Source organism: Rhinolophus sinicus, linkage group LG09, assembly GCF_036562045.2.
Source record: "Rhinolophus sinicus isolate RSC01 linkage group LG09, ASM3656204v1, whole genome shotgun sequence".
Classification (NCBI taxonomy): Eukaryota; Metazoa; Chordata; class Mammalia; order Chiroptera; family Rhinolophidae; genus Rhinolophus; species Rhinolophus sinicus.
In genome coordinates, this window is record NC_133758.1 from 96,645,483 (window position 1) to 96,661,641 (window position 16,159).

The 16,159-nt window shown below is 36.4% G+C and overlaps 1 protein-coding gene across 21 annotated transcripts in view; it reads left to right on the plus strand.

Annotated features, from left to right (window-relative positions):
* Positions 1–16,159, plus strand: part of HDAC9 (histone deacetylase 9) — an 858,791-nt gene that overhangs the window by 522,515 nt on the left and 320,117 nt on the right. For 15 of the 21 annotated variants that reach the window (XR_012498895.1, XM_074340815.1, XM_019727246.2 and 12 more), the window contains one exon: positions 10,626–10,889. Coding sequence is in view for 20 of the 21 variants with exons in the window: in XM_074340815.1 (XP_074196916.1) it covers positions 10,626–10,889 (264 nt within the window). In the remaining variant the exon portion in view is untranslated. Of the gene's footprint in view, positions 1–10,625; positions 13,282–16,159 lie in introns of those variants that run through there. The other 6 variants (XM_074340819.1, XM_019727304.2, XM_019727295.2 and 3 more) reach the window with 1 other exon arrangement.

Below are 16,159 nucleotides of genomic sequence, written 5' to 3' on the forward strand. Positions count from 1 at the left end.
TGGACCTGACAGTGGGACATTGAGATATCCTTTTGGATTATAAGGCTTCCCAACAGTGCGACGTGAATGCAGTATAGAACCAAAAACAGCCAGGCCACATTTCATCCCTTTCTCTCCTGTAACATTGCCATGATTTTAGATTGGGCAAACATCTTCTCACAGGAGTTTTGGGCAAGTCTAAAGCTGAAAGTCTACTGACTTCATCAAGTTCAACTGAAATGCAAATCTTGGCATCTCATCTATGGGTGGTTGGAAAATGCCTTGTTTTAAGTTTTGAAAAATGGATGAGTAGAAACTTGAACTGGGCTTTCATTTAGAAAGTAGGCATTACTGTTGTCAGGTTTAATTTCTCTCTATCCATTTGACAGCTTGTTTCCATGCAGAGTCTTTAATCACCAATTTCGGATTACATTTTGCCCATTAGATGGATAGTATGTCCAAAAACTTTAGCTAGCACTGAAAGACAGTCTTAATTTTATAACAGTAAAAAGGCTTCTAGATTATTTATCTATCTATAGAGGTTTATAAAAGAAACTTTGACTTTACCCTTAAATAGATGCTATTTTGACATGATTAGCCCAATGTAAATAGATCCGTGTAGGTATGTAGTGGGCTTCAAAAAAACCACTTATGCTGCAATACCAGCTTACATCAGCACAGAGAATTCATATAGAAGCATTTCACTATATAATTACAAGTTGATGGTTTATAATATACAGAAAATGGCTTGTTGCTTTATTATTAGATGTGATGAAATCCTGTGTTTGTAAAAGAAACTAAATGACCATTTCAGTGGATTAATGTGTAACATTCATAAACGTTCCCAGTGCTGCTTTCATAACTTGAAGACGAAGGGAAAGGACCTCGACCTTTCCTTTTCACTCTGCACTGTTAATCTAGTCAGAGACGCTTTTACTGAATGAGAAAAACAATAGTTGGACATGACTATGAGGTAAGAAAATAGGGGAAAGAAAAATATCTGGGGAATTAAACCATGTGAGTAGTTTGACTGATGTTGATTCCAGGCAGTTCAAAGGGAGAGGGAAGCTAAATAATTTGGTTGTTTCCCAACCTTGACAAATAGTTTCATTTGACAGAATGAAATAATTAAGCCTTAGTAAGGAATTTTTAATACAGCTAAATGATGTGTAGACATGAAAACCACCAATGTGTAGCAGTCTGTTTGTTAAAGATTTTGGTTGCTTATAAGTTCCCTATTTTTAGATTTTTTTTCTCCCTGTATCTTTCTGCCCTTTCCCTAAATCCTTTTGAAATTTGAGGGATTATAGTGACCCTGGAATGTCATATGGCCTCGAGTATTCCGATTCCTGCACTCAGAATTGTACCCAGGGCTATGCTTCCATATCCTGAATGTACTGTTGCTCTCTTGTTATCAATTTAGTTGTCTCAACCAGCAATAAAAACTCACTTGATTTCTGGTATGGAGTAACTGATGGTGTTCCACAAAGATTTATTAGCAACCATTATACTGCATACCGGAAATGAAAATAAAGAAAGTGTGTTCTTTGCCTTGAATGGTCTCATAGATCTGTAAATAGATAATTCTATTCAAAGATAGTTCCACATAATACATAGCTCATTTGAATTGCAAAATCAAGGATGCTTGATAGCCTTTCCAAGAGAAATTTCTGAGGTTCTACACAATTATTTATTAGTTTTGCATCTTTGGTCGAAATTTCGAACATCTTTGTCCAAGAATTCTCAAATGTGCACATTTAGAGGTTTCTAGTGAGGCTTTCATGAAAGGATGCACCAAAAGGGCTTTGTAGACGTGGTAAGCAGTACTGAAATCTAAGTCAGTATTTATAGTCTTATATGGCACTATAGTTCGATTTTTTTTTTTTTTTTTTAGTTTGTTAATGAAAATGGTTGTCTGGAAGGGCTAGACTATTTCCAAGGCACACATTTCCTACGTGTCTCAAGTATTGTATCAAGCTACTTTGTTGTAAACCAAACCACTAAACTTTGCTCCAGCTCTCTCTTATGTCTTTGTATTCATCATGAAGCTGACCTTGTTTTCTCTTTGGAACAATATTGTGGTTAGTTATTGACTTTTTATTGATGTATAATTTACACACAGTAAAATTTATTCCTTTTGCCGTACAGTTCAGTGAACTTTGACAAATGCATATTGCCATCATAATTACCACAGTCAAGATATAAAACAGTTCCTTCAACTTGCAAAATTGCCTGTGCTGCTCCTTTGTAGTCAGACCCTACCTCCACCCCCTGGGAAAGTCGTTGGATTGTTTACCATGTAGGGAACGTAGAACAAATCACAACGATGAACGATGGTGTATTTTAAGAGCATGCAGACATCAACCCTAAATGATTTAAACCATAGGGTGTTCAATCAAGACGGGACATAGGGATGATTTTCAATGTTCACAAACTGGCTTTTTATGCAGTTAATCCATCCCATTGAACTGCCATCTTTGGCCTGCCTGGTGTCTGAAAAGGCATTTGAATTGTTGGTGACTCTTAAACAATGAAAAGATTTTAAATGCAAATCTAGATTTCTGGCATTGTCTGAAAAATGTAAAAGTCTGGTCACCGTGGGCCCACATGTCCATGTGGCAATTATCGTTTGGGGTTTACTCTTGGTTGTGCCTTTGAAACAGGGCTTACACTGCTGTCCAGTTTACCAAAGCAAGGGATTGATCCATGGGGAGAACAGGAGGTATTTATCAGTCAAATGACTTGAAGTTCACTGGCTGTGAGATCTTCACTATTCTGAGACACAGTCTGAAGTCACCAAGACTTAGCTAAAAAAAATATAATAATAATAAAGATGCCTTTCCTCACTGTACCTCTCTCTGTTACCATTAAAGAGCAAGGAAAGAAAACTTGAAAAGAAAGTGTATTGTCAACTGAAAATAAGAAAGGAGATTATCAGGGGAAAGTCCTATTAGGTAATACAAAAGGACGTAAAATTACATAGTGTGTAAAAGAAGGAAAAATAGCTCCTTTGTATACTAGGTAAAGAAAGTCCCTAATAATCCTTGTTCTCTTGCTGAGGAATTTAAGTACTGAAAGGTCAGTCTTCCTGTTTCCACTTTTGTCCCCCTCACGTGTCCCTTATTGTTTCTCAGATAAGATATAAACATCTTCATGTGGCCCACGTGACTGTCCCGGTCTGGCTCTTACCCCTCGGATTGATCTCATCCCCTACTCCCTTCCCTTCTTTCCCAAGCTCCAGCCACATTGGCCTCTCTGGTCTGTGGGAATCTCGTTCCATCTGCAGGGGTCGTGCTAGCCACAGATCTGTGTGGAATGTTCGACCTCGAGGCCTCTTCATGACTCCATCTTGGTGTTGGCGTCTCTCTCAGCTCAAACCTCACCTCTTCAGAGAAGCCTTCCCAGCCCAGACACATTAGACACAGACACTCACCCCTCCCCATCATTCTCGATCACATTTAGTTCCAGTCTTCGATTGCTTATTTTCTGCTGACCCCACTGAGAGCTTGCCTAATTGACCGCTCTCTTCCCAGGGGGCTGGCATATAGACACTGCTCAATAAAAATTGTAGAATGAATGAAAGGTAAACTTTCTCAAACTAGCTGAGAGGAGGAAATTTCCATTCTCCTTTCCAGAAGTGAACACTTAAGTTGCTAAAATATTAGAATGTTTGAGAGCCAGAGAAAGGCTGTTTTAATTGCAGGCATTGTTTTAGACAATCATTTAGAATTGTAAACAAGCTTTTATTAAGAATTTACTTGGTCCCTAGATTAATTTTATGTATCTTCAATATTGGTAAAGAAAGGATTTTTTTTTTCAGTTTAGACTTTTAATTTATGTGAGTAATGAACCAATACATAGAATGTCTTTCTCTCTTAATTTTCCTATTTAATTTTGGTACTTTTGATTATTTTCTTAAAATGTAAAGAAGCGAAATAGCATGGACTATTTTGGCTTGAGGCAGAGTGCTTCTTTTCTAAGTAGACCTCTTGATTTGAAAGCCTTCCAAGCTCTCTGTGTTGTTTTTCAGAACAGTTGGTATATACCTAATCTGTTTGTGAATTGAGACAGAATTATATCATTATTTTTAAATCTAGTTTCCTTGGAGCTTAAGGGAAAGGTTTTATTTTCCAAGGGAAGAATTTTACATTAATTTAAAAGAAAAGAAAAGAAAAAACTTGTGCTCTTGCCATTCTCCAAGTAAAATCTGCATTAAAATCTGAGGCAAAATAAGAAAGTGATGAGTTGGGTTAAAGGTCATTTTGCATAATTAGATAATCCCATTCAAATATTTGTGCTTAATTGTTTGTTGATAATTTCAGAAACTCAGATGTCTGTCAGCAACAGATTTACTCCTTACATACTCCTGTTCTTAGTTGCCACTCAGAATCTGATGATATTTGTGGGGAATGAAGGCTTTCGGTGGCAAAAGTAAAAAAAATAGAATTGAAAGATATTTCATTCAAAAGCACTTATGCTGTGTTGACTTCTAGACATTTATCAAACATTGTAACTTACACAGAAATGAGCTTAAGTGGTTAATATGTAAAGATGAGCAGCACCGCCTTTAAATATTTATTTAATTTTATAGCATTTGCCACTAGAACATAGGATTTTAACATGGAATATAAAACATTGCAATTATGGACTTGGCTATAAATCGTGACCCTGCCAGGGGTTGATAAGAATGGAAGCGCTGAGTTGTAATACCTGAAGATGTTAGAAATTTGGATAAAATATCATGCTCTCTGGCCTATAGACTATCTCTGAATGTGTGGAAGTGGGTGTGTTACAAACCCAGAATGGTCATAGACGCCGGCAGCGTTCTTGGTATTTGTACTATTGCTGGACGGTAGCATGGAGAATACAGAGACACACTGACAGATGAGTACGAGCACAGATAAAAGGGGCAGGACATGCTGCCAGCCATCAGTTTCTTCCTCTCAGCTGGGTTCCCCACCAAAGTAACTCACCTGGTGTCAGACGAGTGACAAGCCGTGTGTTTTACAGATGGGGTCTCAGCCGAGATTCACGCAGACTTGCACATTTATCTGTCACACAGATGTTTCGTCTTGTGTTTTCTAGCCAGCCAGGCAACAGTTCAGCTTTGCTGGGGGATCACCTCCAGATGTTCAACCCAAGAGAGACCCTGCTACCCCACTGAGAATAAGCAGACAGCTCTTCCCTGCAGCTGGCCACTCAGCGACGGTACAAATTCAAAAAGGGTTAGCCCTGTTCGTGATAGTCATGTTTGTAGTTCAAAAACACAAAGAGCACTACATCATCCGCATACTGACTTTCTTAGTAAAAACATTAGAAATTTACAAATATCACCGAGTAACTTCCTATTTTAAACGTCTGAACTAAGACAAACCTGGCAGGCAGGTTTCCTATGACTTTTGTTTGTAGATTTTCCTTGCTGATGTTAATTGCTAATTTTTCCACTCTGGCCAATTGGACTGTTTAAACAAAAACAGCTTGAGTCAAATACCTAAAAGAAAATAAGAAGTGCAGGTTAACTTCCTCTATGCATTTATGTTTTGCAATACCAGCTCCAGGAGGTCACATTTATCTCTTTTATGTTTTGTGAAACTTAACAAAGAGCACATTTGATTCCCGAGATGGTGAATAAGTGGTTGTTATTGTTCCTGCAGACATAGTCATTCCCTTCATAACCTGGGAAGAAAAGTGTCAAAGCATTGCTACTCAACATTAAGTTTTCAGGTATTTATGAAAAAAAAGATGAGTGGGAGAGAAACTGGGATAAATCCTAGATTGTTGTTTCATGCAATTGGGTAACTGTTCACTCAGATGAGAAAAATTAGGTGATCAATACATTCGAGTGGACTGGGGATAAAGGTTCTCATTCAGCTATTTAAAGTTTATGATAGCTATTAGATATTCTAGATCTAAGCAACGGCGTTAAGTAAGCAGCTGAATATGCACGTTTGGAGCTCAGGGGAGACCTCAGAATTGTTTATATTAATTCACTTGTCATCAGAATATAGCTGTTTCAGAGGAGAATGCAGAGTGGAAGGGTATAAAAGTTTCTATTCTGTTTTGGAGTCGATTTACTTTTCTTGGGCATGGAATTCCTTCCTCCCAAAACAAGGGTTTGAAGAATGTTAGTAGAAATTTCCAACTCCAATATTTTATGCTTATATGATCTCCCCTCATAAGTTACTGTTTTACATTTCTTTTACAAACCTTGAAGGAATTCTGCCCTTGGAAGAAGATCATTTTGCCATTCGGACTTCTTGTTCAGTTATCACAGCATTATTCATTCTGGCATTTTTCTCCCTTGTGTTTCCCTTAGTTCATCAGAAGTGTAGATGTCGCCAAAGAAACTGACTGGAACAAATGGCATTGTTTCTGTACTGCACACTAAAACTATATATACAATTTCATATACGTATCTATGTCAGTAAGGTTGTAAATACTGACCAAATTTGATTCATCGATGAAATGATGTGATTTTGGGGTACTTCAATGACCTCAGAAATATATTAACATGTCGGATTTTAGAAGGTTTTCTGTTAAAATGTACATATGATATATTCTGTGAACACTCAGCATTTTGTCAATGTTAGAGATTTTCTTGGACACACTTGCTATCTTTGGGAAATTGTATTCCAGTAAATTCACACATAGTTTGTCTGGCCTTTGGCTGCACCAACACTAGTAATATTAATCGCTTACTTTCAAAGATGCTATGATTTTGTCTTGTTTTCCTTTCTAAAATGCTTCACCCTCACTGACATGTATTAATAGTCTATTTAAATTGCCATTTGATTTGACATTTATGCAGTCATTATTGACTTTTGTAACGAGAGATTTTGGTTAAATAGTGGGGATGAAAGCCTAGGTGTTGTGAATTCTAAAGCAAATGAGAAAAGAAAAATGAAGACAATGAAAAGAGACAATTCAAGGAGTTTTGTTGTGAAGAAATGTACGTAATGGTTTTTGTGGGTGTCAAGGGAGGTTATATTTAAGACAGATGATAATACTGAAAGCGTACAAACGAGAATACTCCAGCAGAGAGGGAAATGTGTGACGGACAACAGAGTGGGTAATTGCAGGAGTTGATAAGATCAGGGCATTAAGCCAAGGGATTGACTGAGATAGGAGTGCAAACACTGCTTTCATTGTAACGGGAGAAAGGGTGAAAGGGACAGTTGAGTTTCTCTGCTGATGCTTCTATTTTCTCAGGGAAATAAGAAGCAAAGGTATCAGCAGGGACTGAGGAAAAGGTCTGGATATTAGAGATCTGAGGAGAGAGGAGGTAGTTTGAAATAGTCATTGCAAAAGGGGGAGTAAATTAGAGAAATGAAGTAGGATTGCCAGGTAGAGGTAGCATAAAGTCCCATTTGAGGGTTACGGTCATGAATTTGAAGAGAAACATTCAGTATGATTGCAGATTGTTTATTTGTTTCCTTGCTTACTCACCTGCTTGGGTTTGGCAGAGATTTAGTATTAATCAAGTTTGGAAGTCTTAGTTTTGAAAACGGCAGGGGAATTGAAGATAAAGTAAGGGAGTGATTTTTAATGATGGAGAATTGAACCTAGTCCGGGAAGGAGGAAAGTAAGAGAAGAGGGGGTTGGGCGATGGGCAGTGAGAATGTGGTTGGCTCAATAGCCAACCAGTTAGTTACCCAATCGCATGGAGGACCTTCTAGAGATGAGGGATGGTTGGAGTCAGAATATTCTGAGGATGAGCCAGAAGAAAGGAATGATGTTTGAAACTCATATTTAGGAGAGTATACAGTTACGGATAAAGACCAGGTCTAGGGCGTGATCATGGTACTGAAAGCTGAGGTAGAGCAGAGGACAAGACTCCTAGATATTAGGAGGTCAAGGCAGTGAGAGGCCATGGTGGAACTGGGACTGGGAAGGACAGGAATAGCAACACAAAGGTCTTTTTACTTAGCAGATGGTATTTGTAACTTCCTCTTGGTTATTAAATCCTCCTGTGTTCAGGCATCTAGAAGCTGAATAAGATGCAGAGTCACCTTCAGTACGCAAGGACTTTTGACATGGCATTTCCTGGACCCTGGTCATGTGCTCTCTGACTGACCTTTCATGAATGGCCTTGAGTTCCTGTGCTGTGACCACAAACCCCGTATAATTTTTTTCTCTTGTCCTTATAGAGGCTCTCATAGGCAAGATATTTTGAACACCTCTCAGAGGTGTCTGACTCACAAGTATCATTGGCCCACCAACTCTGATGCAATCTAGCTCCCATGGAATTTGCCGAACTAAGCTTCAGTAGTGAGAGGGAGAGTTTCTCCAGCTTAGCAAGCATCCTTACAGAAAATGAATAGCAGCAATCTCCTCGCCGACAGTCCCTCTGAAGGGCTCCTGCAGCCTCCTTCACCTGACTAATACCTTTTCGTAGATAAATGCCTTTCTCTCCACGAGATTCTCTAACCTGTTCTTGTATGTTGTCTGAAGTGGTTGATGGAGGTAAGAATTACGGGACTGACTGATCTCTCTCTGTGAAGAATGAGTGGATGTTTGTCACCCAGTGTCCTTATTCTTGGTGTCCCAGCCAAAACTGGGACTTTTCCATTAAAATCCTGTTTTATTTCTGTGGTGTTACGTATTCTTTTTCCAACAGCCAGTGAAATGGGATTCCGCAATTGTGTAGTCAAAGTTCAGGAATGTTACATTGTCTCTCTTCTCCAAAATCTCAGCAGTGTGCGACGTATTTTGTCTTTAAGACATAAAGAGCTGAGGAGCATTCAGAATCAGTACAAAAGTTCTGTAGAAGGTTTTCGAAAAAGTACTTAATGACATTTAAAGCATGCTGGGATAAATGTCCTCCTTATGATGACTGCCCAGGAACAATAGAAGTTAGAGGGTAGGCCCAAAGGAAATTGATATTTAAATTGCCTTCTTCATTTTGATAGGAATTTTGATTGGTATATAATCTCTTAGCTTGATCATGTCTCCCTTAGGATTGGTGATGTTTAGGTCTTATATATAGTTTACGCTAAGTTATATGTTATTTTGCTAAAATCTTATTCTCAACCCAAATGTATTATAACCTGTGTCACTCTATCCAACATCATCTTCCAGCATACTCCCTGTCTTCCTGTGCTCCGACCCCACTGGTCTTTCAGTTTCACAACAAAACTCAAATGTGCCGGCCTAAATGTGCTGGGCTCCTTTTCTAGTCTACACACCATGCCTTCTGCTAGAAATGCTCTTGACCTTTATTTCCACCCCTCACACACATCTAACTATTGCTTTCCGTCCTTCATCTTTCCTGTCTCAGCCTACACGTAGCACTTCCTCAGTGAAACCTTCCTTAACAATCTACATTCCACTCCTATGCCAACTAGTATATGTATTCTCTTCTAACAAACTGTGTTTCTTTCCTTTTTTCATATACCATACTTAAAAAGAAGAATGAGTTTATTTATCAATTTGGTGCCTTTCTAACACACTAACCTGTAAGTGCCACGAGGGCAGGGCAATGGCTGTTTTCCCAACCCTTAGAATGGTGTCTTGAACATAGTTGGCACTCAGTAAATATTTATTGAACAAGTGAACGAAAACTCACAATAATTCTACCTACAGTGAAAGTGAAGGGCTTCCGCAGACTGTGCTGGGCCATTTGAGGTTGTCTGGACTGGAGGAAAGTCTCTCAAACTGAAGAGGTTAAATCACTCTTCAAAGTTTGAATAACTTATGTGCATGCATTGAGTTTTAAAAAGATAGGTGTGAGTGGGAGGTAAACTTGAATTTTACATAGAAAAATCTGTGTTTATGATTTTAGTGGTGGTATTCTAAGTATGCTGCTTTTTACAAAAATTGGCATGTTGCTTCCATGGGCACTGACTCAGCAGAAAACGAAGCACTTTTGAAAGCAGTTCAAGATCTGCAGATGATGTCAATAGGGTCACTGTCAAAACAAAAGGCCTGTGTGAGATAAACTCATCTTGAGAATTTTTCCCCATGTATTGAGCTTGTATACGATTTTATGCTATTGTTTAATTTAGGTATATTTTCAGTTATCTTTGTTAATTTATGAGCAGTTAATTCATACACTTCTGAAGATTAAGTATGATTTAATTTACAAGATAAAAGGTCTAAATAATAATTTTCAAGTGAATAAATAATTTCTTTTTTCTCCTAATATTTAATTTCCTTTTGGATATATTCATAAAATATTTTTAGTGCTGTCAAACGTTTTTTAAGTCCTGCATCTTTTTAAACTTCAGAATTTCAAAATCAATATTTGCATGTTTTACAAGTATAGATAAGAAGATATTTTGTCATTTGACCATTTAGATACAGGAACATTCTGTAGACAAGAAGGACTATTAGCATTTGTGCTTCTGTCTTTTATAGTGGTTGACATTTGTTGAAAAATGAGATTTTTGGAAATTTTTCATTACCTTTCCATTGTCTCCATTATATTTCCTCTTTTGAGAAAAAAATTTCTCAGGCTTATTTGGATTAAATTGACTCAGTACAACCTGACCTTGTGAAAGTTTAATGGTTTCCATAGAAAAATTTTATTTATCTCTTCTCCACCATTTTTAAGTGAGTTAAAGAGTCATTAGAGATCAAAGTGTGTTTTGCTGCTCTGTTACCACCGAAAACTATTGAATTTTGAACCCCTGAACGCTCTCTTCTAGCTGCTTTCGAAATCTATTGAACAACTGAAGCAACCAGGCAGTCACCTCGAGGAAGCAGAGGAAGAGCTTCAGGGGGACCAGGCGATGCAGGAAGACAGAGCGCCCTCTAGTGGCAACAGCACTAGGAGCGACAGCAGTGCTTGTGTGGATGACACACGGGGACAAGTTGGGGCTGTGAAGGTCAAGGAGGAACCAGTGGACAGTGATGAAGATGCTCAGATCCAGGAAATGGAATCTGGGGAGCAGGCTGCTTTTATGCAACAGGTAATAGGCAAAGATTTAGCTCCAGGATTTGTAATTAAAGTCATTATCTGAATATGGAATGCACTGCAGGTTTTGGTTAATGGATATCTGTTTATATCTCTGAATGATTTGATTTTAGTGTTTAAGGATTCTAACTAATGCAGATATATCTATTTAGAGATCTCTATATATAATGATCTCTATGTAGATATCAAGGTTTCATTGAAACTCCACTGGTAAGGAAATACCTGTTACACTTAAATTATACTACATTAAGTATCCAAGTAATTAATGGGCTTTAAATCATCCCAAAGCCTGTCACACCAATTACTTCTAAGGAAAACGAACTCACTGGGTTTTTTGTTTGTTTGTTTGTTTGTTTGTTTTAGTTTTATCTGTTGAGATCACTGACTGCTGGATATAATTTCCCAGTCTGATCAATGAAACATTCTATTAGTTCTTGATTTGTTTTGATATGTAGAATTCAATTTTCACATCATTGTACATAATGTATCATACTACAGTCTTGAACACTGTTAAAGGTAGTCTTCCCCTTCCTTCCTTTCTCATTTTTGTTAAGTGAAATGTTATGGCTCCCATGCCAATACTCCTAGGTCACTGTATAGATTGCAGTTGAAAATATTAGGAATAGAGGTGGTTTTCAATATATAGATGCAAAGTACAGTACTATTTTAAATATTGCATTATGTCTCACCTGGCACTGTTCATTTTACTTTTATCTTGTTTTATTTGATGACATTGTCTATGAAAACACATCAAATGAAGCAGATGCAAATATCGGCAAGAAGTAACGTGCAGCTTTATGGTCTAATCAGATACTATGTTGTATCTACATTTGTAGAAAACACAGTTAACAGTATGATTATTTTCTGCTATGAAGTCAAAATCATGTTGAAAAGAAGGTGTATCATATTTTATAATCATCACCCCTAGGAGCTCTTAAATATAATTCCATAATGACACGGCATATGCCATACCTTTCTGGCAAATAAAAAAATTAGGAAAGCTAGGTTTAACAAAAGAATCTACCTGTACATAATGCACCTTCAGAAGGACTGTGTCCTTTGATGCTATGAAATACAAATAACTTTGAAGGCAACAGAAGACTCTGTTTATTTAAGTCAGTTCTTTGTCAGGTTCCTGCTGTTCTACAGAAAGCTGATTCTATGAGGCTGAACAGGAAATGCCTTGTGGAAACAGGAAGTCCAAGTGATTCATGTACTGGGGAATGTAGGGAAAAAAAAACCCAAAAAAAACGGAGGATAGTGTTTTACTCGTTCGGTTTTTAAAGGGCACTCTATGAATTGATTTATTGTCTAAGAAAATAACACCACAAGTAGGGAAATTGTTAAGGAAGCTTTTCACTGGAACATTTCCTTCATACTCCCTTTTGATATGTTTACCTTGGTTTATGGGTTTACTTTTGTTAAGCTAGTTAAAGATTCGTTGTATTAAGACCCCTTTAATATGGATAATCCAAATTGACCTAGAATCTTTGTGAAGTTTTTCTATTAAAATATTTATATTTCTAAATCGGAGGTATTTTAAGGTGTAGTATCCTGTTTCAAAGGAGATACAGCGGTTTTGCCAAATGTAGACATTGTACAAATATATGTTATTGGCATGTATTGTTTACATTTTGCTGTGACATTTAAAAAATATTTCTTAAAAAAGGTTACTGCTAAAGATACATTATCCTTTTTTAAAAAGTCTCCATTCAAATTAAATTAACATAACTAGATGTTAGAAAGTTTAAAATTTTTCCATATAATGAAAGTCCTGATAATTTGACAAATAGCTGTAATAGGCAACACTTCCTATTACCAACATATTTTGGTTAGTCTATTCCTTCAGATTAAAATGACTGTTTGTCAGTTGTTTTGCATTTAAAATATGGCATTTCTAACATAAAATTGTATATTTTTTCCATCTCATAAATATACATTTTCTTTATAAAGTCTTTTTTTCAATCTCATAAAAAAGGGATAGTGCATCTTTTAAAATACATTTTATTTGGGGAGGAACATGTGGCTGAGCAGGCTTTTGTATAATATTAATATCACTTCAAAGATATGTAATCACAAACAAAAAACTATTTTTTATAATGTCATTTGAGAGAGCTTCATCAGTACAGTTGGTGGACATTAATTGTTTGAATTTGATAGTCTTTGAATTTAATTAATAAACTACCTGGAACCAGTGAAAATAAAAGCTGGACTTAATCTTAGAACTAATTGATAATTGTCTCTTTTAAAATCTACTGTATTTATTATAATTTACACCCTTAAAGGTGATCTCTTGTTTTGTGTTGTAAATATATTGTTTGTATGTTTCTCTTCTTGCCTTCTGTTATAAGTCTCTTCCTTTCTCAAATAAAGTTTTTTTTAAAAGATCCCCTTTCATACATATGGCTTTGTGTAAACTTGATATATATAATCGAATTTGAAGCTCCTGCACTAGGTCTCTTATACCAAAATATATCACCATTCTTTGTTGAAATGAGAAAATAAAGAGATTTTGAGCAGTTCTAATACCATTTAAAAATAAATAAATCCAACAATAATGAATTTAAACTATTTACATAGCCATTATCAACTAGCAAACGCATATATAAAATTTTTGCATTTCATTTCCCCAGTGTGGCCTTTATCATGATATGTTATCATCTTTGATGTTAACTTCTGCATATAAAATTTTATATAAATAGATGTCAGGTCCTAGTTTTGAACAACTTAAAAAATTATTTTTAAAAAGGTTAATATAATCCCTTGAATATAACAAGCACTCAATAAATGTTAAAATGAGTAATGTTCCATGTATCGTGATAGTGTTATCTATTAACTATGAGAGCCTGACCTACAAGTATAAATGGACAGTACAGAAATTTAAAGAGAAAAGAGTAATTAAATGACCTCCTCTTATATGGAAACACTTATTATAATACTAGTGTGAAAAATAAGGAGCCTGACTCAGATAAAGGGAATTGGGTCATACACATCCCATAGGCTTTGGGGTACCCTGTTTCTCTGATGGCCAGTTGCTAGCCAAACTTATCAGTCAATATTTCATAGTGTGTTGCTGTTTTTTTGGTTCAATAGGTTACACATATTTGTTTTGTATTCTTTGATTCCCTTAATATAAACTTTAATAGAGTCATACAAATTAATGTTACTCTAAGTCACAATAATATGGCACTAGATTGTTAATACAGGAGCTAATATTGATTGTTACAAAAGAGATTACATTCCATCATGCCATAAATTTAATAAATTGGTCCAAATTGTGGAAATACCATTGATTCTAGTCATAATATCCTGAAAATTGCCTTTGGACTATAAAAATTACAAGATTAACTTGGTACTAGAGATCCTCAGAAAGAGTTGGAGGAATCAGTTAGGTAACGGTTGTATGCTGTATAGCTGATCTCCAAAGTGTGAAGTGGCTGTTTTAATGAAAAGCATCAATTGCATGTTAGAAACTTTTTCTTCAGGAAAATAGTTTTTGTCAGCACTGGAAATAAATAACCATCGGATTTTTCTCTTCTGGCAGTAAAAAGCGGCCTTCTCCTTCATGAAGGTGGATGTTGAAATGGAGATTTCTACTTTTCATGGATCTTAGAAAGACAGTTTTTAAGAAATTTTTATGTTTCATAATTATTTTTGTTCTAAAGGATGTAAAAAAGGAATTCAGACACTAAACATTTTTTTTTGAAACCTGCTCAATAGTTACATAGGAAGACAACAGTATTTTTTTTTTAATTTGGCATTTCTTTGTGATTTTTTTTTTTTTTTTTCCAAAATAATGGAAGCATGTAATTGTAGGTATATAATTGTGGGTTAACAATGATAAATAATTGAGATCTTCAAATTGTAACCAATTATAATCAGAGACTTGGAATGCAAGAGAAGGAGTTTGAGAGGTAAATTCCCTTTATAACTGATAATTTTAAAGGGAAAGTACGGGAGGGCGACCAAAGAAATCAGGCAAATAAAACAGGATATTGCGAATGTAACTTCTAAGAACTTAACAATTTAAAAAGTTTCTACTCTCATTTTATAATCACTTCTTTAAGGCTTAATAAACTGTAGGGTTTAGACAAGGAAGCTTTAGGAGACCATCTGGATTTACAAAGAAGACTTTTCGGCTATTGCAAACATACAATGTAGCATGTATTGTTTTAAGCACTTTACATCTATTCATTTAGTCCTCACGACAACCTTATGGGTAGGTAATTATTGTCCTATTGCAGAGATGAGGGCACTGGAGCACAGAGAAGTTAAATAAGATCAAGGTTACCCAGTCAGTGAAAGTGTAGCTCTGGTTTAAACCCAGGCATTCAAGAACTGGAGAGTACTTGTGCTCAAACTTTACCACCATGCTATACTTGTGCAACAATTATTTTTTCATGTGCTAGTTCATTAATTCATTGATACTTTGACTCATTTCCTCTCTCTCTCTCTCTCTCTCTCTCTCTCTCTCTCTCTTCCTCTCTCTCTCTTCCTCTCTCTCTCTCCCCCTCTCCCTCCCTCCTCCCTCTCTGTCTCTCTCTCTCCCACTGCCCATCCACCTTTCCAAACTGTTTTGAATCAATTTTCTCTTTTAAACCTTGCTATAAGTTAAGAGATTAGTAGGACTCTTTCTAAATCACAGATGAGAGATCTAATTCTTGTATACGTTATGTGCAACATTTTGAATCATGAAAATTTGTGAGTTTCTTGTTTCTGACCAGAGACAGTCCTGGGATGGAAAGAAAAAGAGGGACTGCGCTGGGAGAGAACGAGAAAAGATTTCAATTAGCTTATAGCTCTTCTTCAGTACTTTTTACCTTGATTTCCAAACCAAGACTAAGAGACTCCAATTTCTAAGCCATTAGGATGTTGCCTTTTTAAAAACTTTTTGACCTATCCAGGAAGCACTTGATAATTATTTGAACTATAATAGTCTGTATAAAATGTTGTGAAAAAGAAAATAGGGACATTTGTGCTAGCCTTCCTAGGTGGTTTTCCAATCGAAAGGTGCATAGAAATCCCCTTGAAGGAAGCTGTTGACAATTCAGATTCTGACCACACCCCCCAGGGGTTCTGATTCTGTTGTCCTGACAGGAAGCCCAGGAATCTACATTTTTCAAGCCCTTTGGGAGAATCTGATTCAGAAACGGTGTTCTGGAGATGGCCAGGAGCCCTAAACCACTTCCTGAAATATGGCCTGATTTTTCATAGCTTTTACCTAAGAGTCTTGGGTTCTCTAATTCATAGTTTCCAAAATAGACT